The sequence below is a fragment of the Notamacropus eugenii genome, chromosome 1, assembly GCF_028372415.1.
Source record: "Notamacropus eugenii isolate mMacEug1 chromosome 1, mMacEug1.pri_v2, whole genome shotgun sequence".
In the NCBI taxonomy this organism is placed as follows: domain Eukaryota; kingdom Metazoa; phylum Chordata; class Mammalia; order Diprotodontia; family Macropodidae; genus Notamacropus; species Notamacropus eugenii.
Window position 1 is genome coordinate 489,532,802 of NC_092872.1, and position 26,574 is coordinate 489,559,375.

General features: G+C 44.1%; 1 protein-coding gene across 1 annotated transcript in view; it reads left to right on the top strand.

Moving 5' to 3' along the window:
* NOTCH1 (notch receptor 1) overlaps positions 1-26,574 on the top strand; it is a 73,897-nt gene that overhangs the window by 9,830 nt on the left and 37,493 nt on the right. Inside the window, exons 3-4 of the mRNA XM_072632931.1 lie at positions 21,723-21,985; positions 22,735-23,073. Of these exons, the coding sequence (XP_072489032.1) occupies positions 21,723-21,985; positions 22,735-23,073 (602 nt within the window). The remainder of the gene's footprint in view (positions 1-21,722; positions 21,986-22,734; positions 23,074-26,574) is intronic.

The following is a 26,574-nucleotide window of genomic DNA, read 5'->3' on the forward strand; positions in this document are numbered from 1 at the left end:
TACTTTCAGCTAAGTGCAATAGCTTAAACTAGGTTAACAAAAGTATTGCCTGTGTTTTAGTGAATGCATATTTTTAAAAAATGATTTCAGTTTAGCATGGCACCAGCTTAAGCAGAATCTGGAGGCTCTTATTATATTTTCATTGTTTGCATGTAAATAAAGTGTTTCTAGATTGTTTGAAGCATTTGTTCTCTTAAGTAGAGTAAATATTCCTCTTATAATCTTGTTTACACTGCTAATTTGCTAACCTGAAAAGTATTACTAAAAATAAACTCAGGCCTCATTTACTTGGACTGAGGTACCTGATGATGGGGAAACCTCTGCACTGGGAGTTAGGTGAGAGGGATTTGGGTTCTGTTCTCAGCTCTCTCAGTAATTAACTGTATGACTTGGCCAAGTCCCTTCCCTTCTCTGAACCTTAAATGAGTGTATAGGACTAGATGATCTTTGTAGTCCTTTCCAGTAGAAAACTGTGAACTCATGTTCTTAGAATCACCTGGATAGTGGCTGGAAGAGTGGCCTGAGATAGTTAAGAATTGGTTCGGTCCCAGGAACAAGGTTTCTTTCCCCTCCCTCCTTTCAATTGCTTAAATTTAAGAGAGTGGGATGCCAAGGTAAGCCCGTATTTTGTGTGAATGTGGTCTGAAGCCAAAGAAGAAAGTCATTTTCTAATGAAAAGTAATGAGAGCTGAACTGGAGGTGGTGCTCAGCCCATTATCCTTCCTTTGGGAGTTAATCTCATGCTCCAGTTTAGATCTCCTCCCCCTGATGCCTGGGGCTGTCTGGAGTTAATATTAGGAAAGTTACTCAGTGAGCACCAGGCATTTTTCTGGGAGTCGGTCAGGACTCTCCAGCCAGGGAGGGCTGGATTTAATAGGGAAACTTTCATGCTTAATCAAGTTGAAGAGAGAAATTATTTGCACATCAATCAATTCCTCTTTAACAAGTTTTCCCTGGTTCCCTGATGGAAGCAGTTGGTTATTTTAGGCCTTGTTTGCACACAGAGTGGATATTTAAGGCCTCCCCATTCCTGGATTCACTAGCTGCAATCTGTCAGACAGACAAATAGGCATGGGACTCCCATTGTAAACAGTGAGAGGAAATACTGCTTGGAGAGTAATGTAGTGCTGTATATACAAGGTACAGACAGTGGGTGTTTGGTAAGCATCTACCATCACACAGGCCTTGGAAAGATGAACCCACATCTTTGTTAGAAGGAACTACCTTTCTATATCTACCAGTTCCTTTCAGTTTTAGTCTGTAAGCGGAAATTATGCACTTACTGGAAATGTGACATTTCCAGGGAGATTGTTTTTTTGTGTTTTTCTGGTAACAGCTTTTCTGTAAGAAATGTTTAGTGGATGGAGGAGGTTGGTTTTCACTCCCTCCCTCCCCCCCCCCCAGGATCCTCTAACAGGAGCTGCTACTGGCTTGTGATTCTTAGAGGAACATCAAAGTGAAAATGGTAATATTCAGTTCAGCAAACCATTTGGTAAATGAGTATGTGCATAGCATTGTGCTTAGCCTCTAGGGAAGAAAGATACCTGTCCTTTCTGGAACCCAGCAAATGAAGCCTTCTGAATCATGAGACCATCAGAGATGTGCCAATCCAAGCCAATCCCATGGTCCTCTCTCTCAGGATACTGTCTTTGTGGAGACATGAAGGAAGAGTTTGAGAAAGTCAATGGTTATTCTCCAGCAGTAATGATGAATTCCACCTTCCAGTAATTACCTATTGTGGATCACTCATGTAATTACTGAGAGAACCTGCTAAGTGCCCAGCCCAATGCTAGGCATTGTAGAGAAGACAGAAAAGTGAGGAAACAGCCCCTGCTCTAAGAAAGGAACTTGCATTGTGGTTGGGCAAACCAACATATGTGTAAATCTGTCAATTTAAGACAGTCTATAATTCCCCAGTCCATAATGATTGGGTTGATACCATAGCCTCTATTAGATAAGCAAACAGATGAAAAATTCAGAAGATTGTAGGATCATAGACTTGGAGCAGGAAAGGACCTCAGAAGCCATTTAGTCCAACTCTCTCATTTTCATAGATGAGGGGAAACTGAGACCTGAGGAAGTTAAGTGATCTGCCCAGGTCACACGGATATTATCAGAAGGGAAATTTGAGCCCAAGTCCTTTGACTGCAGAGACAGCACTTATTTCCACTGTTCCACATTAAGGAGGAGACCCACCATCAATGTGGTGCTTTAGAGAACAAGCTCTGGTCTAGGACTTAGTGGATCTGGGATCTAGTACAGTCTTTGCAACTCAATACCTTTGTCATCTTAGGTTAGTCATCTTTCTTCTCTGAGCCCCTATGAGTCTCTGCTTCTTCTTCTCTAGAACAAGAAATAGCACGCTTTTGAAGGCCCCTTCTAGCGACGATGTTTTCACATCAGCTTGAGTTACGGTTGTCCAGAAAGCCAGCCCTTATGGAGGAGATAAGACATGAAGTGGGCTTGCAGATTGAGCAAGGATTTAAATTGATCAAAAAAAGAGGAGAAAGCATGAGGGAATTCTCATCCCCACTCCTAAGAATAACTCAATTTGTATGGACTTTAGAAAGATATACACGTGTTTCATCTTTACTACCTGTTAAGACGTGTATTTATACTATCTTATATGTGTGTTGGGGGGTGGGGTGGGGTGGAGTGGGGGGAGTTTTCACATGTGTCATTAATTCAGTAAACATTTACTAAATGCTTCTGTATTCAAGCTACTGTTTTTGTTAGGTATTGTGGTAAGAGAGGAGGAACACAAAGTTAATAACAGTCCCAGCTCTCCAGGTCTCAAGAAGCTAGTAGTTTAGCTGGGGAGACAAGACATGTACACAATTACAATACAAGGACCTGATTTCCCAAATAGAATGCAAACTTTTTGAGAATGGGTACTATCTTCTCTGTAGCCTCCACGGTTCTAAGCACATAGTTGACACTTAGGAAAGACTGGTTAGCTGATAGAATTCATGAATGTTTTCTACCCAGACCTTCCCTGGTAATAATGTTATAAATGTAAAGGAATGCAGAGACTATGTGACTGTCTGAAAAGGAATACCCAATTCAACTGGATGCAGTGAGAGATGGTCTAGGTATCCTGGGAGCCCATGATTTTATAGGGTTGATGAGAGACAAGCATCTAAGGTCTGGCCAGTCCTGTATGTAGATAAGAGCAAAGTGGACCCCACTGATCCCAGGCACAGTGATCATTGTTCCATTTCTGGAATTTTCAGAAAGGATATTATAGGGGGGAGATGAGCTGAATCATTCATGGAATCCCTTCGTTCCCAACTCCTGTTCCCGTTTGTCTAGCTTCTGCTCTACTGACTGAACGTTCCTGGGACAGAGCCATTAGTCTGCTTGGATAGAAAGAAAAAGGGGCTGGTGACAGTTGCTGGCTGGAGGGTGACCCTGTGACAAGCTGACCCTGGAGATAGTCTCCTTGGCCTCTTGGGCTGCTATTAAAATGTTAGACAGGCCTCGGAGTCAAAAGGCGGAGGCGACAGACGGCCCTTTTCACAGTGCTGGCTATTCCCAGTAAAAGGGGAGGGGGTTTCTAAGGAGTAGCGTGGAAGAATGCAGCAGAGGCCAAAGCCTCTCCTATTGTCTTCAGTTTTCTCAAGAAGGCTGTGGCTGACCCAAGGATTTCTGTAGACTGGAAGGAAGGGATGGAATGGAAAAGTCTCTTTTCAGCATTTCCAGTGTACATGGTTAGGTATAGTGCTTGCAGCTCTCTTTTGAGCCATCTTTCCTCTATCTCCTCCCCACTCCTCCCCTCCCACTCAATTTCTCCCCCTCACCAAAAGGTAAAAAATGAAAACACTCTAGGAAGAATATCTGATGTATTTCAAGCCTTCTTTTTATTAGATTTCTAGAATCCCTCCCATTTTTCTTTTGCCTTTCTCTTTCTGGATGTATCTTTCCCTTTCCTTACCTGTCTGTCACCTCCTGAGTCTCCTTTATTTCTTTCTGTCCATCCTTTTTATCACTTCTGGCCTCAGCCCCAAACTACACGTCCTTTCCTTTACTCTGTGTCCTGTATGTCTTGTCTATCAGGGTCTCTCTGTTTTCTCACTTCCCATCCTCTATGTCTCTGCCTGTCTTCCCTTTCTGCTTGTCTCCCTCAACCCATGCCTCTTTGCCCCCACTTTATTTTCTCCCTTTGTCCTTCCTTCACCAAGATAAAGACTAGAGTTTGCATATTTCCCATTGAAAATGCATCTTTCTTGCTGCATCCTTGAAAAAGCTGTCCACGCTAGCCGTCTCCACCTCTCCTCTCCCACTCTGCTAGACCTTTTGCAGTCTGGCTTCTAACCTCATCACTCAGCTGAAACTGCCCTCTCCAGAGGTACAAATGATTTCTTAATTGCCCAGATCTACTGACCTTTTCCTAGTCCTCATCCTTCTCTCTGGCTTCTCTCTGGAGCATTTGACACTATGGACTACCCTCCCTGAATAGATTCTCTTTCTTCTCTCATTTTTGTGACGTTTCTCTCCCTTAGTTCTTTTGCTAACTATGCTCGCTCCTCAGTTTCCTTCACCAGATATGCATGTGGTCCTCTCCTCTAACTGTGGATGTATTCTAAGACTCCATCCTGAGTCCTCTTCTCCCCTGTACCCATCTATACTTTTTCACTTGGTGACCTCTTCAGTTCTCATCGGTGCAATTACCATTGTCTCTCACACAAACCTATATTTCCATTCTTAGTCTCTCCTGTGCTCCAGTCTGGTATCACAACTACTTATTGGACAGTTTCAAACTGGATGTCCCATAGGCATTTTACACTCAACATGTGCAAAACAGAACTTATTATCTTTACCTCTGGATCCAGCTGCTTTCTCCTAGTACTTTCCTATTTATGTTGGAGGCACCATCATCCTTCTGGAACTCAAAAACTTGATGTTATGCTCGACCCCTCACTCCCACTCCTCTGCATATCTAATCCACAACAAATCTTATCCTTTCTACTCTGTGGCATCTCTCAGATCCACCCCATTCTTTCTACTCAACAGAGCCACTGCCTTAAATTATTCTTATCATCCCATTTCCGGATTGTTGCAGTAGCCTCCTATGTGGCCTACTTGCCACAATCCTCTCCCTATTCTAATCCATCCTCCATACTACTGACAGTGATTTTCCAAAGCAGTCCAACCATGTCACCCTCCCATTTAGTAAACTCTAAGGGCTTCCTGATACCTCTAGGATAAAATATGAATTCAGATTTGGTATTTAATGATCTTTATAACCTGGCCCTAATCTGGCCCTTTGGAGGCTTATTACAGATTACTCTCTTCCACATGCTTTCTGGTCCATCCACTTTGGCCTTCTTGTCCCTTGACATAGCATTCCATTTCCCATCGGTGTCTCTGCACTGGTTGTCCTTCAAGCCTGAAATGCTTGCTTTCCTTACCTCTGCCTCTTGGAGTCCCTGATTTTCTTCAAGATTCAGCTCAAACACAGATTTTTACATGAGGTCTTTCCTGGTCTGCCCAACTGCTAGGCTCTTACCACTTCATACCCTTGTGTCTATTTGATATATATTTTGTATATACCTACATATGATCAGCTAGGTGGTTCACAGAATAGAGTACTGGGGCTAGAGTCAGGAAGACCTGAGTTCAAATACAGCCTCACTAGCTGGATTGACCCTGAGTCAATTATTTAACCTCTGTTTGCTACTTATTCCCCTGGAGAAGGAAATAGCAAACCACTCTAGTACCTTTGCCAAGAAAACCTCATACTGGGTCACAAAAAGTCAGAACAAAAAAAAGAAATGTTCGTGTTTTCTCTTCACTAAAATGTGAGTTCCTTGAAGACTGACTTTTTTGGTCCTTGGATCCCCAGCACTTGGTATAATTCATGGCACATAGTAGGTCTTTCATAAAGGCTAGTTGATGGATCAATTGCCCTTGTCTGTCCCATTTGGCTGACCCCCAAGAGGAGCTCCCATGTCTTTCTCCATTCTAGGCTCTTGACAAGAGCTCTGGTTCCCCTCCCATGCCTGTAGTGAGTTTTGTATTTCAGCCTTAGCATGTCAGGATGTAAGAATGCATTGTCTTCCTCCTGGGTCTTTTTTGTCTCGGGAGATTAGGTGATGTTGCATAAAATCTGGGTGGAGTGGCCTGGCACAGGAAAACACACAAACATACCAGAAGGGAGGGAAGACTGGCTGCCTTCAGCTGTCACTTGAAAAGTCATTCTTGTGCTTTGAGAGCCATAGAGAAAACATGCTCTCTCCTGTCAGTGGTACAGGGTGGGTCTCCTGGAAAGACACATGATTCAGTTGGGAGTCCACCTCTGCCACCAGCTCTAGCCATGACTTTGGGCAAAGAACTTCAGCACTCTCAGCCTCACCTAGAATGGGGAGGGTGATATGCCTGCTCTCCTTCATAGGGCTGCTACTCTGGAGACTAGGTGTGTGAAAAGTGTTCTGAACAGCATGAAGAACTTAAGAGTGTTCATATCATTGGCAAGGAGAGCCACTAAGCTCCCAAGGACCCTCCTCTTCTGGAATTCTACCCAGAAGAATCTCCAGAGATTATAACCTCCAGGCTTCCATGCTCTTCCCACTGACCATAGTGGGTTTAAACAAGGGATGAAACTTCACTGTCCAAAGTTCATCTTTTTTAGGAGGGTTAATTCTAACCCTCCTAGGCCTCTTCTATTTGCCATAGATCTCTCTTCAGAGATTAATTTTTTTGTTGATTCCATGAGACTACCAAAACCCTTTTTTGCTTTAAAATGTGACTAAAATTGCTGATTTAATTTAAGGCCTCAGCCCTGCTTTACTGCTCTAGCCTTCAGTTGATAACAAATGCATTCTGTTTGCCAGCCCTGTGCTAGCTATTGTGATGGAGAAAGAAGGAGGATAGTATGGGGTGCAGTCCCTGCCTTCAAGAAATTCAGAGTGGGAGAGACAAACCTGAACATAAATAACACAAGAGGGAGATTCAGTTTAATTCAACATGCTTTTTGTTGACTACCTACCAGGCATTGAGGATACAAAGATACAAGTGAAACTAGTCCCAGCTTTCTAAGACTTGCATACTTCTTTGCTGGGGAGAAATTTAAATGGAGCTGTTGTAGCTGACAAATACTATGGACAGTCAAAAATGGGAGAGATGGTTTAGATGAGGTTTCAGGGAGGAGACTTCATGGAGAAGAAAGGAAGTTCAGGGGAATGAATGGAAACTCTGTAGAAAAATCATCCCTAAAGTAGAGGGGAAAGATGCACATGGGATTCTCTTTGAGTAAAGTACAAAGCTGGCCCTAAACATGTGCAGGTCCTGGGTGGCTCCTCCCTTGTTGGCACTGACTCATCTCACTCCTCAGGGTAGTGTGAGACGGTGGATATGGACGGATATGGGCCTGGTCCAGAGAGACCTCATAGGCAAGGACTCTGGGGAATCTTGAGTTCTCTTCCTGTGGCCACCACACAGGACTAAGTGACCTTTGACAAGTTGTTTGACCTCTTTAGGCATTGGTTCTCCTTACTCTTTCTCTGTTTCCCTTGTCTCCCCCTCCTCCCTATGCCCACAGACTGGGTTTGGCCTCCTAGCCAAGTTCTACACACTTTTGGAGCTGCTCCGAGGAAAGAATAGGGAACAATGAGAATTATTAAGGCATTGTTTTCATGATGGTGGGAAAACAGGCTTCCAGAGATCACCATTCCTAGCTCATTCCTCATCCATTCTCACTACACAAAGGGATTTCTCCTCTTTTCTCAGGCTGGGCCAGGCTGCCACACTGCTGGGAAGGAAGGTGTGTCTGTTTTCCTGCATTTCCTCTTTCTCAGAGGAGGAGGGTTGAACCAAGTTAAACACTTATCTAAGGATGTAACCTGTTGAAAAATACAAATAGAAAAGATGACAAAGAATCCTAGTAAACTTATAACACTTGGCCATGGGGCAAGGGGTGAGGGATAGCGGGTGGATAACGGAAAGATCACAGAAGGCTAGAAACTCCAAAGTTTTAGTTTTGGTTCTGCTCTTAAGGAATTCTATGAACTTGGATAAGTTCCCTTTTAAGGGTTAAGGTAAGAGAATTAGATTGGGATAGCTGATCCTTTAGGTCCCTTCCAGGCATACAATTCAAAGATTCTATAATTCTCACCTCTGGGCTGACCATGGTTGAACCTGGTCTAGATCCCAGCTCATGGCTGGCCTGAATGGGAAAGAATGTAAATTCAGAATGCGCTTGGGGTTCTGCTCTAACCAGTTGCAATTTTTATTCCTTTCTGTCTTCCTAGACTATGGAAGAGAGATGTGCTAGTGGGAGGACGCAAAGGGATTCTCCATGCTGCTTAGGAGCAAACAAAGAGTCCCTCTACTTGTTGTAATGGACATGATGAGAGCTGAGCCCAGTATGCAGAATGAAGAGGGCTTTGAGGAATTAGAAAAGAATTTATTTTGTGGGAGGAGGTGGTAAGGTAGGAGAAAGGCAGGAGGGAGGTTGGTTGAAAAGGGAGAACAGTATTAGAGGCTAAGCAGGGGATGGAGGGAGAGAAAGAGGAAAGTTCAAGTGCATATTGGCTCTGCTCTGCCCTTTCCTTTGGTGTTTTGTGTTCCAAATGAGAAGTCCAGGACTGAGTCTTTTCTATGGGACCCCAGCAGACGTGTAAATTGGAACACAGAGAACTTTCTCAGTCTGGGGTTTTTTTTCTCCCACTAACCACCAAAGCCTGATCCAGAGGAACTCACAACTCAGCCCCTCTGCTGCTTCAGCACCTTTCAATGGGGAGCTGGCTTGAGCTTGCTGACTACCTAAGGCCAGCTTTTCTGAAACCCATGCTTCTTCATCTTCTTCCTCTTTCCCTTATTTCCTGCTCTGAGAATCAGCAGAGATCGCCCCCAGTCCTTCTGCTTAACACCCCTGTCACAACGGATAAGATGCTTAGCCAGAGACCGCAGTACAGGAAGGCTGCAGGTGGATGGCTCTCAGTAACTTGATCTCATCCCTGCCAGGCAGAGTCTGCCATCTTGGTAATTAGCCACCAGAGAGATCAGGTGAAACTAAAGTTTGTGGTTTGAAGGAGCAGGTGTTTGGGGGTAACTGATGTCCCACCACAGTCTCTGCTCAGGTAATCTTTATGACTTGCCTCTTTATACAAACAAAAACCTCAAGTCTGTCACAGTGGGTTAATGCTGGGTGCCCATGCCCAGTCCCCCACCCCTCCTTACTCTTCAATTCCCTGATGAGGAAGGGAGTAAAAACAGGAAAGAGACACAGTAAAATTGAAAGAGTCAACTTTCAAAATCTACTCCTTTTCCTTCCACTCTGTCAATCCCCCAAAAATATTAGGATATTCTGGATAATTACTTGGGCAGGTGTTCAGACAAAGGCTCCTAAGGACACTAGTGGGGACAATAGAGAATGAAACATGGTTTTGGAAAGAGGAAGTCAGGCTATGAGCATGGCTCAGAGAAGAGTTAAATACAAGTGTACATTTTTATAATCTCTCACCTCCCAATGGTCCTGAAAGGAAATTGGATTTTGCATAGTGAGAGGGAGCTGGCTTGAAAAACTTTCATTTATTTAAGTATTTTACAGTGCACTTAAAGATTTTCTCTTAACAACCCTCTGAAGTGGGTAGTGCAAACATGATTATTCCTGTTATGTAGATGAGGAAACTGAGACTTTGGGAGGTTAAGTGACTTGTCTATATCACATAGCTAGTAAGTGTTGGAACAAGGTTGTGAAGCTTCCTGACTCCCAGTCCAGTTCTATTTCCACACTGTCCTTCTTATACAGTTACTTCACAGCTAGGCTTCTAGTGGTGGAGGAGCTAGGAATGATTCCTGATTCTCCCTTAGTTTGCATGGATTCCAGCTAATTCTTATCAGCCTATAGTTACTAAAGGACAAGGTGGGCATGGGGGGAATGGAGGGGGAGGCATTGGGCACTGTTCAGGCAACACATGGGCTTTGACCTTTGAATTCTCCTCAGCCTCTTACATGAGGGGACTCCTAGTGGATTTGTGGAAATGGAAGAGAAGATGCAGAAGTTTGAAGTAGGAAAGCTTGACTGAGGTGCTCCCTAGAGAGGATTAAGGATCATTGGAGGCCCCCTCCTTCCAGGAGATTCTGTTTTCATTTTCATGGTTAGGAAGGCCTCTTCTCTCCAAGGGGAAATAGAAATGGTGGTTGAAAGGACTTTTCCCCATAAGTCAGAAAACCTGACTTTTAGTTGCAGCTTGACTACCTGGACAGTCTTATTTCTCTGCACCTCAGTTTCCCTGCCATACAGTAGTGTTAACCCCTGTCCTGCCTGCCTCCCTAGGCTTTCCTATATGTGAAGGAACTTGGAAAAGTTTAAAAGCATGCTCTGAATTTAAGTCTGCTTTTAATCTGCTTTTTCCTGGACATCTATAACTCTATGTCCTGACATTTCCTCATGGGAGCATGTTCCAAGCTGTAGAGAGGGTGGGGGGGGTGGAATTAGGGTTGATGCTAGACTCTGGCATTTTCTGATGCCAGTGTCTGGTTGAGGTTGGGGTGTAGACTGTGGTTAAAGATAAGGGTCATTCTATGACCACACAGCATAACTGTCCAACTTGACTTCTAATAAATTGCTGAAGTATTTCAACAAGCAGTGTTTAATTGGCATGGAATTATCATAGGCCATAAACCCTTCCAGAGTGTGAATAAGTATTCCAAATTCTGCCATGTACAGAAAGGGGAGCTTAAAGGAAACTTGGGTGGAGGTGGAATTCTTTCAGATGTTCCGGAATGGCCTTCTATTAGAATCTCAGAGACTCCTAATTAGAGGTCAGACGTTGTGCTCTTCCATGCATTCTCTTTAATTTAATGAGCATTTATTAAGTGCCTACTATGTGCTAGGCACGCACTATAAGAGTGTGTCTCTTCATATTTGTACAAGGTCAGACACATCGCCGGTGCTTGATACTTGTTGGCAGAGTGATTTGTGAAAAATGAACCTCTGGGAGAGGGTCAAGAAAGGCTTCATACAGGAAGTAGGACTTAGGCTGAGCTTTAGGAACTTAAGAATCCCAAGAGGTGGACTGAAGAAGGAGAGAGAAAATACACCAAGCCTGAGTAGCAGACAGCTTGTGCTATCCCTGTCCTCAAAAAACTCACATTTTATCGGGGAAGAATTAGGATACATTTGCAGTTTTCTTGTTTTGGGGTTGCTAGATGCATCTGGACTTGAGGCATGGAGTCAGGTAGCCCCATTGATAAACTATAAAACACTCCTATCCCTGTAGGGCTGCAAAGTAGTGGGGAGGAGAACTGGGGCTTTGAGGCTAGTTTTGGACCAGGATTTTAGAAACAGAAGGTATCTTGAAGGCCAAAGAAGGGAACATGATTACCCAAGATCCTATAGGTTGTGTCAGAGGGAGAATTTGAACCCCAGTTCTTTGATGCTATCCACCACTGCTTTCTCCACCATACTCTTGCCCATTACTCTGAGGTATTGTCTCTATATTGTGTTGTATAGCAGCTTTCTACTGCTAACTGTTGAAGAGTTTAGCCTGAGTGCATTGACCTTGCAGGTAAAAAAAATGACTTTCTTTGCCCAGTTTGAAATCACAGGAAGTCTTAAGTAGGCTGATAGAGACTGTCCCTCTAAGAAGGAAGTAGTAGAGATTTAGGGACAGATTTAGAGACTTGATCTCTCAGCTTTGATCCTTTCCCAGTATGAGAGAGAGAGAGAGAGAGAGAGAGAGAGAGAGAGAGAGAGACCCCTATTTTTATGATCTGATGAGTAACCCATGATTGGATTGGCACATAGCACTTAGGCAAACTTTGGACTAGGCTTGATGGCGGTAAGATAAGAGATGGACAGAGGCACAGAGTAGAAGGCTGATTACTCAGAATGGTAGGAGCACCCTGGATTAGAGAAAGAGCTATGGCCCCATCAACAGTGCTTATAGATCAGTGACGGAGAAAGGTGTGCCTGATTAAGCTTGAATAGATTGCTGGGGCCTCACCTGCCAACACCTGGAAGCTTTTATAGATGGCTATTCTTGGGAGTAGGAGGTGGGGAGAGTTTGAGGGAGGAAAGTATTATTAATTAATTTGAAAATCAGGCAAGGAAGGAGCTAGGCTAATTAAAGCCATGACCCTTTCCTTCCTGCACTTATTCCCACGGGTCCTTGCATGGCAAGGACAATCTAAAACAGGGGGTGACCAAAAGGTTACTTGACGGTGCCTTAGAGAAGCAGACTCAGCAATCTCAACTCCACTGAAGGGCTTCCCCATCCCACTCCTGTTTTTGAGAGACACCCTTCTCTAGCATGAAGCACAGAGTCCTGCTGACCTTCTCTGACTCTGTTTTCCAGAGCCACATTCCCCTTTCTGGAGGGAAAACTGCTAGACTGGCAATATCTGATAAAGAGATCTCCTTAGTGCTGAGTGCTCTCAGTCCTCAGGTTATGGCTAGTGGACCTCTCCTGGTTTGTGTTTTTTTGTTTTTTTTTTTTTAGTGAACTTGCCTAAGCTCAGCCAAAGGAGCCATCAGAATCAGAGGGAGAGAAGGAGAGATAGAGTCAGAGAGAGAGACAGACAGACAGACAGACACCATGGAATCCAGTTCCCATCAGTATAGAGATGAGTAAATAAACCCAAATAGAAATTGCCTTGCCTAAAGTCACAAAACTAGGAAGTAAACCTGAGACCAAAATTTATTAATTTCCAGCCCAGGCCTCTTTTCTCTATACTATGACCTTTGAGTCTTTAACACCATTCACATTTAACAGATACCTACTGATGTTGAACTAAAAGTCCCAGTTTTGAGGCTGTTTCTTGTTATGAGAACCATGATCTAGTTAGACCAGCCCTCTTCTCCCCCGTTCCCAATGATTTCCTAGCCTCTACTTTGTAGAGTTGATTTATTTCTTAACACAAGCATAGGACTTGACATTTGCTCTCATTTGACTGAATGTATTCTAGTATATCAAGATCTTTTTGGATACTGACTTTGTCATTCTACGTACTGGTGATCCCTTTCTCTGCTTCAGCTACAAGTTCAATAAGCAAGCTAGCTATGACTTCATCCAAGGCATCATTAAAAATGCCCACCAGCACAAAGTCAGGGACAGAGTCCTAAGGCATTCCATTGGAGACCTCCCAGCACAATTGTTATCTGCTCATTAATTCATCACTAGTCTCTGATTCCAATCTGGCTGTGCCTCTTAGCTACCTGAGTAATACTGAGCTTCAACTGAATGATATTAACTTAACATTTTTTAGATTTCAAGGTCCTCATCTTTAAAATGAAGGGGTTGAACTAAATAATCTCTGTGGCTTTTTTTAGTTCTAAATCCTAAAATCTTATGATTTCCTTCCTTTTTTTTTTTAAATGCAGGTGTTTCTCAATTTGTGTAGTAGGGATTTTTCCATTTTGATATAAACCAAATGTTTGTCATTTTGCATGCCAAATAAGTGCTGTTCTGAAATCTGTTCTCTTTGTAAAATAAAGATTCCTTTTATCATGCCAAATAAATGCTCTCCTGAAATCTTGTTCTCTTTGTAAAATAAAGATTCCTTTAGCCAAAGAAACTTTCCATGAAATCAGTTTAAGAGATAATCGTGAAGTATCAACTGTGTGCCGGGCTGGAGGAGGGACACAAAGCAGAAAACTGAGTCTCTGCCCTCAAGGAACTTACTTGTCTTGTACATTAGCACTGACTGAAGATAGACTGGGATAAGAACCAATGTGACCAGCACTTCTTAAACTATGGGTCACCGCACAGTTTAAGAAGTGCAGAAGGGGTCTCAAGTAGAAAAAGTTTAAGAAGCCCTGAACTAGACAAAGCATTATAAGAACTTTTAGGAGAAAGGTGATTTTTAGCTGGGAGTCATCAGGGTGGTTTGCTTGGAAATGGTGGTCCTTGAGCTGCATTGTGAAGGAAGGAGGATTCAGATGTGTAGAAATGAGAGGAAGATGATTTGGAGCATGGAAAGTCTTAGGGAGGGAGTACACCAAGACAGGAGGGGCAGAATGAGAGTAGGGAGAACAGTGGTTAGACAGAAGAAAACATAAAGGGAAGTAGAGTGGGAACCATAGGTCGAAGCCAGATTTGGGAGGCTGTAAATCTTGATCATCTTAGGTTGAGTCTGCTTTAAAGTGAGGCAAATGGATGAAGCTTTGCTAATTCCCTAAGGCTTAGTGCCAGTTGTCTAAGTGAGGTGCTCCCATGGATAGCTTGGTCAAGCTTCCCCCAAACTTCTTTGTCTTGGGAATAGGGGTGCTCTCTGACACCCCAAGGAGACTGGTTTTGTCCAGCTAGATACCAGTTTCACTGTGCCCATATGGGCTTTTCCAGTAGGTGATCTCCAAAGATGTTTCTCAGACAGGGCCATGGCCCACAGACATCAGGATAAGGAAGTTGTGTTTCCCTGCCCTTTCCTCCACCTCCCCACCCCCCATGCTTTTGCTCACATTGAACTGAACCTCAGTGCAGAACAGAGAACTCTTCTCCTATTACAGGGAAGCCCCTGGTTTTGTATGTATAAATTAACAGGTATCTCTTCTGCCTCTCTCCTCTTCCCTATTCCTTTCTCTCATTCCTCCTATCTCTGTCCATCCCTTCTATCTCTCCTTATTTAGAGGGTGGAGAGAATTGTCATCTGTCCCCTGGGGGTGGCAGATGGCAGCTTAGCTTAGAAAGGAAAACAGCCAAACTTAGAATTAGTCTTGGGTGAAAGGTCACAGCAGCATCTGCCTGGGGATGCTTTCAGGAGTCACATTTCTATAGAGAGCGCGCGAACAGGGAGCCAGCCCAGTGCTGGTGGGGGAAAAGGCAGGAGCCCAGTACAGGGGAAATAGTGAAAGGAGGGAACAAAGAGGGAGGCAATATTTTTTGAACCACAGACAGAGCACCATTTAACTTGCATCCTCCCCCCCCTCCGCCGGAAGCCTGTTGCTCCTGGGCCAAGATTGGCTCTGAGGTGGCTTCCTTCAGTGAGTAGTCTGCTCAGTTCTCTCCACACTGTCTCTGAAATTCCCCTTCATCCCCCACAGACCTCCCTTAGAAGTAGTGTGGAGCGGGAATTTTCATCCTCACTTTATCCTCCTATAGAGAAACCAAGGACCAGAATGGTGTGGAAGGAATAGAAAGTGCCTGGGACTGAGAGTCAGTTGTTGACTGGGTTCTGTCTTTTACCATTAACTCTCTGTATTCCTTTATACAAATTATTTCACCATTCTGGTGCTTGGTGACAGAGTACAAATTAGGTTAGTGAATGTGAAAGTGCCTTGGGAAGTTAAATGGCATCACTGTTGTTATTCTGAGAAGCAAAATCAGTGTCCAAGGGTAGGAATCTTTTGTTGGTGTGTCTTCTTCATCCACCCATCCCTCCCTGCTTCCCAGAAAGTATGATGGGCAAAGATCTATATTCTGCTATACACATGCTAATTAAAGGGAGTTTCCATCTTGAAAGAGGCTATCTGAGGAGATTAGAGAAGATTCCATTATTATTTGAGGTATTCAACAGGTGGAAAATGTTTCTCTGCAGACCTTAGAAGTAGAGCCAGTGGTCCCTGGTGACAAACACAATTCTCTGATTTAGCAGTAGACCAGCTTAGAACTGTAGATTTAAAGAACTGGAAAGTCTCTTATGGGTCCTCTGGCTCAGCTCTTTCATTTTATGCAAGGAGAAACCAAGGCCCAGGAAAGGGGCAGTGACAATGAAGGTCACACAGCTGCCCAGTGACACAGCCAAGACTTAGGTCCCAGGTCTTATGACTCTTACTTCAGTATGGTGCCCTTAATATCACTTTTTTAAGGAAAGAGTAACCCCTGTGCCACAGCATTTCACATCTGATATCAGTGATGTAGTTTTTTGTTCAGTGGCATGCATGATTTTCACAGATGTGATAATCCTGGATGAGACAACTTGAAGAAAGACCCTGGGCTGGTTTTAGGAAATGCAGATTCAGGCTCGGTTGTCAAAGTGAGGAATGTTGGAGAGAGGTGGGAATTGGGTGGCTTTTACATGAGATAAGTTTTTATAACAGCTAAATTGCCTGTTCCCTCACAGAAGTGACTTTTTTAGGGGGCTGCTCAGTCACTGATAGAAAGGAAATATACCAAGCATTTAAAATGTAAAAAGGCAAGAACATAAGACCTCTTCTTCCTAAGCATCTTTTAATGTAAATTAACCATATGTTGAAGCAGCTGCTATAGGCAGATGTAACAAGCTGGTTAAGTCAAGTTCAGTTATCTATTTTTTGATCTGGTACTATGTGCTTGGGATAGCTAGGTGGTGCAGTGGATAGAACATTGGACCTGATGTCAGAAAGGCCAAAGTTCAAATCAGAACTCAGACACTAATAGCAGTGTGACTTTGGGCAAGTCACTTAACCCCTGCCTGTATAAAACTAGAGAGGGAAATGGCAAACCATTTCGGTATCTTTGCCAGTGGACTGAATAACCATTATGTTCTCAGAGACCAAGACATAGTCTCTTACTCTTACTCACTTTTTATCTGGCAAACAGATTTAAAGACCAACAGGAGATATTTAAGTAACAATACAAAAACATTTATGATTTGCAAACATAAATGGTTCCCACAGTAAGTGCCATAGGAGGAGCTGAGAAGAGGGTAAATCCATGTGAGCTGGGAGTTAGGGAAGGTGATTTAATTACTCTGGAGGAGTGAATTGTAAGGAGGGACCGATTAGCAGGAAGGAAAAGTAGGCTCCTATGGTGCAGAGTTAATAGCTGCCTGGATTAGAATTTAGGTCTCTTGACCCTTAGTGCAATGCCAATCCTGTGCATTTTACATGGAGTATCCTCAAGGTCTTTGTGTTCTAACCTTTCTTTCCCATGTTAGTTTCACTAATCTTTGTTGGAATACATTAGACCAAAATGCATGGCTAGGACTCTGACTTGGTTGGCTAACTACCTGCTTCTATTACATTAAGCGATTCCTAGCTGTTGACTGGGCTTTCTGAAGGTCTGGTGTCTTCTTGTAGTCTCAGAGCATCCCTTCCCCCGCTGTTTTAGGGTAGAGTTAAATGTTGCCCCATCAGGGCATTAATGTGGCCTGAGTAGGAAGGGATTGCATGGAGGTAGAAAGGCCTTATGTATAATTTGATACAGTGAAATAAGGAAGGGGAAGGTAATTTTGCCTTTTGGCTTGTTAGTAAGTGTGGAAGGGCTGATCTTCCTTGGAGAGGTTTCTCTACCTTCCTCTCCAGCTCCAGGCTGGTGTGAAGGCAGAAGACACTAGATTTTCTTCATTCCTTTCCCCCCTTTCTTCTCCCTCCTCTCTCTACTGTCTCATTCCCTGTTCCCTGTCACACACACTTAGAATGTAAACACCTAATGAATCAATCTTCTTTGACAAAGGAGCTCAGTCTAGAATTTTTCTCTGAGATCTTATTACTAACAGGCAATCGGCACCTCTCTAGTAGCTTCCCTTCACCAACCACTGGAGGTGGGCTACAGTCTTGCTGCTTTATTTGCCTACCTTCTGGAAGTGAGGAGTGCTGGGGGAGGAGGGGCGGTGGAGGAGAGACACTTTTTCTTTATGATCTCACCAGAGAAGCATTTTACTTTATATTAAAGGAAACATAAAACATTCCTTCCTTCCTTTCATGACCCAAACCTGTTTTCCCTCATGGTGATTCTCGAAGAAACAAACAAAACTAAACTGCCCATCCCTAGTAGGGAAGAGGGGGTAGCACCCAGCATGTGAACAAAGATGACAGGAGTTTGAGGACGGGCAAACATGCCTTTACTCTTCTTTGCTCCCGGGCCCACAGCCCCGATGGACAATGCTCTCTCTCATAACAGCAGCCAGCTCCCAGAGCCAGCCTGTTGCATTCTTAAACTGGAAGATACTATTGAGCCACCCAGAAACCTAGCCTCCTGTCCCTCCCCACCCCCCATTGCCTGGGTCCGGGCTTGGCTATTGGCCGTCAGGCTGAGCAGCTGCTCTTCCTTATTAAAATGTGCACCTGCTCCCTCCAGCCGCCCTTTGTCCGGAGAGCAGATGCCTGATTTATTAGACACATTTTCCTTCACATTGGTCTGGGATAATACAATCTCATTAACTCGAAATGTCCCCAAATCCTTACAAATTCTCACACAATCCTCAACAATGAAATCCGAATTAGAAAAGTGGAGGGGGGAGAAGAGGGAGTATGAAACATAGGAACTTAGTTGTACTTAAGGTCTCTCTTCCCTTCTAAGTCTGGTTTTGGAAACCAGGTTGAGAAGGGGATGGGGTCTCTCTCAGGTTTCACCATTGCCTGATGATGTTAAAGTGTTAGGTAAAAGCTAGATTACAGGATAGGTTGGGTTTTTGGGGGGGGGGGGTGGTTATTGATGGCCACAGGGGACTGCATAAACTGAAGTCCACTAGTAGTATAGGCAACTGGATATTCTCCCTCTGCTCACTATGGGAAATTGAGATTGGTTGGAGAGTGAGGGCCCATGCATGTATAATTCTTGGATGTAAGTCTCAGGGTATTCCTGGGAGGCCAAGACAGGTCTGGCTCATCTCACCCTTCTCAGCTTCACTGTACATTCCCCAGTATTCTCAGTTAATCATGATGGGAGAGTCCAGCCAGAGGTGGGATTGACATCTCATGCTGAAAGAAGAGACAAGCAGGAGGAAGATGTGTGCCAGCGGGTGTTGATGGGGAGGCCTCAGAAATCTTTGATCAAGTGCCCTCTGTCTCTTCCTAACTGCCCACCACCCCCCTTCCCCTTTCTCCTCCCCATCTTCCTTCCCACTCCCTTCTAGCTATCCTTGTCATCAGCTTGGGAAAGAAAAAGAGCCTTTTCTCCTGTGCCCAAACTCCTATCTAACAATAGAGGGCATTGACATTCATTGGGGGGGGGGAGGGGAGAAAGGGGTGGTGAGTGGGTAAAGATCCTTTTTCCTTTCTAATCCTTCCTCTTGCCTGCTTTCCAAACTGGCCAGACAGAGGGGGTATGAAGAGGATGGAGGAATCACTGCTGGTAAAATTAACCCCAGTATTCTCTAGTTGGGGCACTGTGGTAGAGGGAAAAAAACATTGGAGGAGTTCAAGGATCTGGTTTTGAGTTCAGCACCTGCTGCTCTTAGCTTACTCCAGGGCATTTAGTATGACTCTAGGTTCTGGCAGAATCTTAGAGTGTGAAAGAAATAGGACTGGCCCCCATTGGAGTAGATTGGGCAGTTTGTTAGTTTGGGCCTCTCTGATGGACGCATGACAGGAGCTGATGACCAGCAACGGCCACAATTTTGTCCTGTGTCAGGAAATAAGTTAATTCCCCAGGCCATTCCCCCATCCCTCCCATCCTTAGGGGCTTTTGTTTTCCTCATGCCAGTTGCTTTGGCCCTTTTGGCTTCTGGTAACAGATGGTGGGTCTGAGTGTCCATTTTGAGTCTCTTTTCTTGATCACCCTCCCTGAGCTCATCAGACAGAGATAAATGGCTGGCAGAGGGAAGACAGATTAATTCTCCTGGCCCAGCTCAGGTTCAGCTTAGAAAAGAAGTTTTGGGACAAGGAAATTTATACAGCAACTATTGAGAAATGTAACTCTATTCTGGGAAGCCATCATAGGGACCCACCTGTCAAAGGGACCCTATGTCAGGGCTCCCACCCTTTAACTTGGCTTCCACTGATGCTCTGTGGCACATTCATCTGAGCCTTAGTTTCTTCCTGTAAAATGAGGACAAGAAGTGATGCTCTGGAAGTTTTATTCTGGCTCTGAATTTTTTGTTGTTGTTCTGAGATCTCTTATAGCTTTAAATCCAATTTTCCTCTGATCTTCTAAATGTGTCCCTTCTCCTCATCCAGTGTCTTCTATCTCCTCTCTGCTAAAATATGGTTTCTTTCTATTTTTATTTTCAAGCTGATCTTGTAGCTGGAAATTAAACTAGAAAGAGAAGAAGAACCCAAAGGGGAAGTTGTTTATTTTTTTTGTTTGTTTTCTAAAAATGGTCTGTCTGAGCATGGGGTTATGGAGGAATTCAGCTCACTTTAGAAAGAGTCCATGAACAAGGTCCAAAGTATAAAGGAATTATGCAAGGCCTAGCCTTTGGTCACAAATAAAACCCTATAGTCCTGTCCATAAAATGCAGAATTTCTGCTGGAGATGCTCTGGCCTATAGCATTGTGGTGTTTTGGATGCGAGTGTTAAAACTGACAGGCACAGAACGTGGGTGTGCCTTTTATTCCCAGTGACTTGTTAAAAGAAGGTGTGAGAGAGACACTTAGTAGGCTGAGAAAAAAACAAAAAACCTAAGTCTTGTGGAAGTAAGTTAGGGACTTCTATCACTGCAGATTGAAATTCTGAGTAGTTGGTTAACTCCTTTTCATAGCTGCAGAGGCTTTCATTATCCTCTGGGGATGACAGCAGCTGTGTCCAGAGCAACACTCTCTTCATAAAATACTATTAGCGAATATTTGTATGGGATTTAACTTGGCAGAGTATTCTCAAATCCATTTCAACCATAGGATTTAGAACTGAAAGGAAAAAAAAAACTTAAAAATTATCTAAGTCATTTTCCAGATGAGGAACCTGAAACCTTGAAAGTTTTAAGTGAACTCTCCCCAAGGTGACAACACAGGTTGTGCATAGTGGAGGTAGGGTTTGAATCTGGGTCCTCTGATTCTTTCTACTTTGACAGCATCATTTGATAATTTAGGACAGAAATATCTTACAGGATGGGTTTTCTTATCCTCATTTTACAGATGAGGACAGTGAGACCCAGAAAAGTGAATTAACCTATGCATGCTCACCATGTTAGAGCAAAGACTTGAGCCCAAGTGTAGTGCCATTCACATATGGAGCAGCGCACTTCATTCTAACCAGCTTGTGTGAAAGACACCTGACACTGCTCTGGGCAGGGGTGTTGGGCTGGGAAGGGTGGTGCTCTGCTGGTCCCAGGGTTTTTTATTTACCCTTCTCTAAGGGGAGGGGAATGGGAGGCAGAGGCGGCTGAGAGATGACCTATCACTTCTTTTAATCAGGTGATTTATGGCATCCCTCATGCTCTGGAAAATGTAGCAACAGGTGGCAGAGTAGGCTGGTTGGCGAAGGCAAGCAAGCAAGCATGAAAGGGATTTCTTTGCTGCGGTCGTTGTTTGGCAGGGGAGAGAAACAGAGGGGACTTGAGGTTTTAGAAGTAAATCTTGGGGTGTCCAGGATTGTTGAGTTGCAGGATAATGGCAGAAACAGCTTTTGCTTGGAATTCCACTTTTCTGCCTTCCTAACTCTTTTTTGCTCCCTTCCTTGAGTCCCTCATTTTTGCAGGATCACTGAAGCTACTTTCAGTCAAGAGCTTGTGCTCTGTGGAGAGACATTAAGGTGTCCCTGTTCTCAATGGGATTCCCTGATGTGGTGGGAGAAGACACATAGCCTGTGCTTTTGGGGATCCCCTAGTCTGACCACTGTCCACCTACTTCACTTGATGGGAGTGGGGGACTAGAGCCTTGTTTCTGGAGAGCTCCTGATCTGAGGGAAAGGGGGAGGAGATCATAGAGAAAGCTAAAATCCCAGTGAGAATTATGGTTCCTAAGTAGCAAGGGTCTAGAGTTGAAACTTTTGCATCTGCTACCTAGGTCATAGGTTACTGGGCTTGGGTAAGCTACCTGATCTCTTCCAGTTTTAATCTTTTCTCTGTGAAATTGGTACCAACCAACCATCTTTGAACTTTGCAGACAAACAGCTGAGACAAAGAGCTATGTCTATTGGTCAAGAGGTGAGGCATTGTTGAACTAGGGACCAATCACTTGTATGTTTTCCACCTAACAGTTGCAGTGGACCCTATGTTGGTGAGCGTTGTCAAGCCCCTAACCCTTGCCTCAGTTCTCCATGCAAGAATGCTGGGACCTGCCACACAGTGATCCAGGGCAGCGTAGTGGACTATGCATGCACCTGCCGCCTGGGCTTTTCTGATCGGCTTTGCTTGACGCCAGAAGACAATGCCTGCTTGAATAACCCTTGCCGGAATGGAGGCACTTGTGAGCTCATCACACTCACTGACTTCAAGTGCCGCTGTCCCCCAGGATGGTCAGGTGGGAAGGACTTAAACTTCTTTGGAGAGGGGTTCTTAACTTGGGCTGGGGTAACTGTGAATTTGCAGGGGGTTTTTGTTTATTTTTGATTTTTAAATATCTGAATAAATATATTTCAATATAATTGGTTTTCTTTGTAATCCTGTGTATTTTATTTTTACATATTTTGTGCGTTTAAAAACATTTCTGAGAAGGAGTCCATAGGCTTCACCAGGCTGCAGAATGGGTCCACTAGCCAGAGGTTCCCTAGCTAGTAAATACTGGATCAGGGACTAAAACTCTCCTCCATGAGGTCTCCTCATGTCTAGTTGAGTGGTGATATCTGTACTCATTTGAATCTCCCTTCCAGTGGTGGCAAAGGGGATAGAGTCAGATGTCTTTAAGCCTCAGTTTCTTTAAATGTAAAATGAGAGGGTTAGAATTTACTACAAACATCCCTTCTAGTTTTCAATCTATTCTCCTATGGGTCTGGATCATGGTTCTGTTACTCCACATCTGTGTAACCTTGAGCAAATCATTTAATCTCACTGGCCCTCAGTTTTGTTGGATTAGATAATCTATAACGCCCTGTCCAGGTCTAAATCCTCTGCCTATTGGGCCTTCAGTTTCCTTCTCTAAATTGTGAATGACTATCCCTGCCCCATCTATATCGCAGGACTATTATAAGAATCAGGTGAGATAACAGATAGAAAAGCAGAATGTTAAGTGTGAAGGGTCATCATTCCTTCCTTCTACTTCTTTTCTCCCAGGTAAGACATGCCAACAGGCTGACCCTTGTGCATCCAATCCCTGTGCCAATGGTGGACAGTGCCTGCCCTTTGAGTCTAGCTACATCTGTGGATGCCCACCTGGTTTCCATGGGCCTACCTGCAAGCATGATGTCAACGAGTGTAATCAGAGTCCTGCCATCTGCAAGAATGGTGGCACCTGCCACAATGAGGTTGGCTCTTACCAATGTGTCTGCCGATCAACCTTCACTGGCCAGAACTGTGAGCTGCTGTATGTGCCTTGCAACCCCTCCCCCTGCCAGAATGGAGGCACCTGCCGTCAGACTGGAGATACCACCTATGAATGTACTTGTCTGCCAGGTACTGAGTTCCTTCCCAGCTTTCTCCTCCTTCTCCTTTCTCTTATACTACCTTAGGTCTTTACTGAATGTGTACTGTATACCTGGCCTTGGACCCAGTTCTGGGAGGGTCACAGGAGTTGAAGACTACAGCCTCTGTCCATAGAGATGATCTGTTTGGGAAGTCAAGGCTTCCACACACGGAAAAATTGGAGAGTCGTCCAAGTATATATATATACATATATAGAGAGAGAGACAGAGACAGAGACAGAGACAGAGAGAGAGACAGAGAGAGAGAGAATATATACTGCACTAGGCTGCCTCACTTCTCGACTTACTACCTGAAGCGTATGGTCTAACACCATGTATAATACACAGGACCTGGAGTCACATCCTGCCTCTGATATTCCTGTCTGTATGACCTTGAACATGTCCTTTCACTGCTGAGGGCTTTGGAAGAGTCTTGAAAGGTCCCATTCAGTTCTTAGAGTGATAATTGCTGTCTTTGTCCTTAGAAAGCAAAGCTGGTCTAAAAACCTTCCTAGAAGAGCTTCGTTCACCTCAGTGGAGCATTCACCGGTGCTGCTCTCTACCACCGTTATCCAGCCTGTCAGATGACAGTGCTTAATGGGGGTGGTGTATGCTATGTATGTCTGTGTGTACGTTTGCTTGCTCCAGCAAGCGTGCCACCAGGACTAGGCCCTGCTGGGGTGGTTTTGTTTTGTTTTTTTTTAAAAGGGGAAATGAAAGGCCTCTTCAGCCTCAGTCCAAGCTAGTGCCCCAACAGTCTGTTCCTCAGAGATTCAGCCACTCCCACAAACAGCTGGGGGCCCCCTGCGTGCAGACACATGGTTTATGCACTTCCTGAATGTCAGCAGCCAGCTGGGGTAGGGGGTGAGAGGGACTGCTGGTTATGAGCAGTGCTGTTGCTCTGAGGTGGGGCTTTGTTTGGTCTGGGGATAGTTTCTTTTCACATCTAAATTGCCTTTCTCCTTGTTGGGGAGACAGTGAGAAAAAGCATCTCCCCCAGACTGGAGAAGTGGTATCAGAAGCTAGTGCCCAATCTTTGTGTGTGTTTCTCTGTACATGCTGGATGATGGAGAGGGGAAGCTTTCTGTGAGATGAGCTGAGGAGTGTAAAGGACCAGCTTGGGGTCAGGAGGATGGAACCCTTGATAAGGGAGTCAAAAGACTTGGGCTGTGGTCCCATCTTTGCCACTGTGTTCTCCACTTTTGGCCGGTGGTGTTATCTCTTTGTGCTTCAGTCTCCCCATTCTCTGAATGGAAGGTGGGGATTAGACTAGATATTTAAGTGGGGGGAGGGAGTCCCTTCCAGCTCTAACATTTTGTGATTCTGTAAGTTTTTATTGAGCACTTGGGTGCCCAGGCCTGTGCTAGAGAAAAGCAGAAGAATAAAACAAGAGTTTTCTTTCCTGCAAAGAGTTCAAATTTTAGTTAGGGGAAGATGTGACTAGCACATCTGAAACCACTAAGTAGTACAGCTGAGTACCATAGGAGTAGTACCATAGTACCATAGGCCAAAAAAAAAAAAAATGATCACTGTAAGCTATTGTAACAATTCATCAAACAGTTACTGAATGCCTTCTGCGTGCAGTGCAAGGTGCTGGGGTGAGATATGAATCTAAGATAAGATATGAACCTTGTCCTGATAGGGCTTACAGTTTAGTTCCCTCACCCCCCTCCCTACTCCCTAAACAGAGAGATCATCCCAATCAGAGCTATAATTAGGGTGGTGTAACTGATGTCCTGCTTCTGGGGGATGAATGTAGTAATAGCATTTGCAGCTTTCAGCAACAACAGTGCTTAACACCTAGTTAGAATAATTAGTTAAAACCGGAAGCTAGCAGATGTTGCTTTGGGGTAGCTCTTCACTTACTTTCCCTAATGTGTCTCTCTCCCCTTCTCTCACTACCTGCATAGGAATCTCTCTTACCTCAGTGTCCCACATCTCTAAGTCACTTTCTCCTCCCCATCCCCCAGCAGATTTTTGCTGGTTGTTCCAGGTGTGGTTTGTGGTACTTGCCCTAGAGATGAAAAAATTTCCTTTTTATAGCTCTGATTGTAATAGGAAATAGTATATGATAATCAACAAGCATTTATGAAACATCAATTTTAAGTGCATTAGCAAGGTAGAAGGCCACATAATTCCATGAAGGGGGTCATGGAATACAGAATTCAGAGTTGGAAGAGTCCTTACACATATAATCCATCCCCATAATTTTATGATCCATGAAGGACTTAGGGTTCAGAACTGGAAGGGTCTTTACAGATATCTAGTCCATCCCTCTAATTTTACAGAGTAAGAAACTAGAGAAGTAAGGTGATTTGCCCAAGACCATGCAGATTGTATACAGTGAAAAGGCTGGAGTTCGAACCCAGGTTTTCTGAATCCAAATCCAGAACCTTCCCTCATGCACTACAGCTTAGGTGACATTTGAGTTGGCTTTTAAAGGATGGGCAGTAATTCAGCACACATAGAACAGAGAGAGAACATTGCCATCATAGAAAATGGAGTGAGCAAAGGCACCAAAGTGGCATATGTTGGGCATGCTTGAGGGAATGTGACTAGTCCATTTTGACTGGATCATTAAGTTCTCAGAAAAGAGTAATATGAGATAAAGCTGGATTAAATGTGGTGTTGGCAGCTTCTGGAAGGCTTTGAATTGAAGGGAAAGAAATCTGAAATGTACTTGATGTGCAAGAGGGAGCCAGAATGCATTTTTGAGCAGAGCAGTGACTTGCTTTTTAGAAGAGCTAGAGATAGGCCTTGAGCTGGACCTTGAAAAACATGTAGAGGGAGAGACCACTAGATTGGTGTTGGAGACACCAGAAAAAGAAGTCAAACTGTTTTCCAGTGACTTCCTGTAGGGCAAGTGTCTAGCTTTGGACCTCTGAGTTATCACTGTAGGAAATAGTCCATCTAGCTAGGTCTAGATGAGGTAGTGGAGGGTGGAAGGTTGGAAAGACATATCCAGGCTCTGGAGTCCCTATTTTCCTGCCCGACCTCTTAACTTGCTTAGCTGTCTGTCAGGGCTTGGAAGATAAACCGTCTTCAGGGGACTGTCTTGCCAGTTGTTCTAATTCTATAAGACCTAAAGCAGAAACCTCTTCTTGGAAGTGGGTGATCATAGATGAAAAGGGAGACAAGACTCTGAGGTTTAAAGTGTAGGATTCTGATTGTGGAGGAGCTTGAATGGCAGGTGAACAAAGCATCAATTGTTTTCATCCCCCTCCCTAATTAACAATTAAACAAACAAGAGTGCAGGCCCAACCCTCTGTTAGTTACTGAGAGGCATATGAGAGGAGAAAATGAAAATCCCTACCCTTCTGGAGCTCACAGTATATTTAGAGAATGTAAAACAACCCAGACAGGATCACACATCCCAAGGTGCTAGAGAACATATTTGGGGACAGACTTTCACCACTGTTGATCACTACAAATTTCCAATGTAGTATCTGAGTCTGGTTCAGGTGGGAGGTAGGGTTGAATTCAACAATTTGGT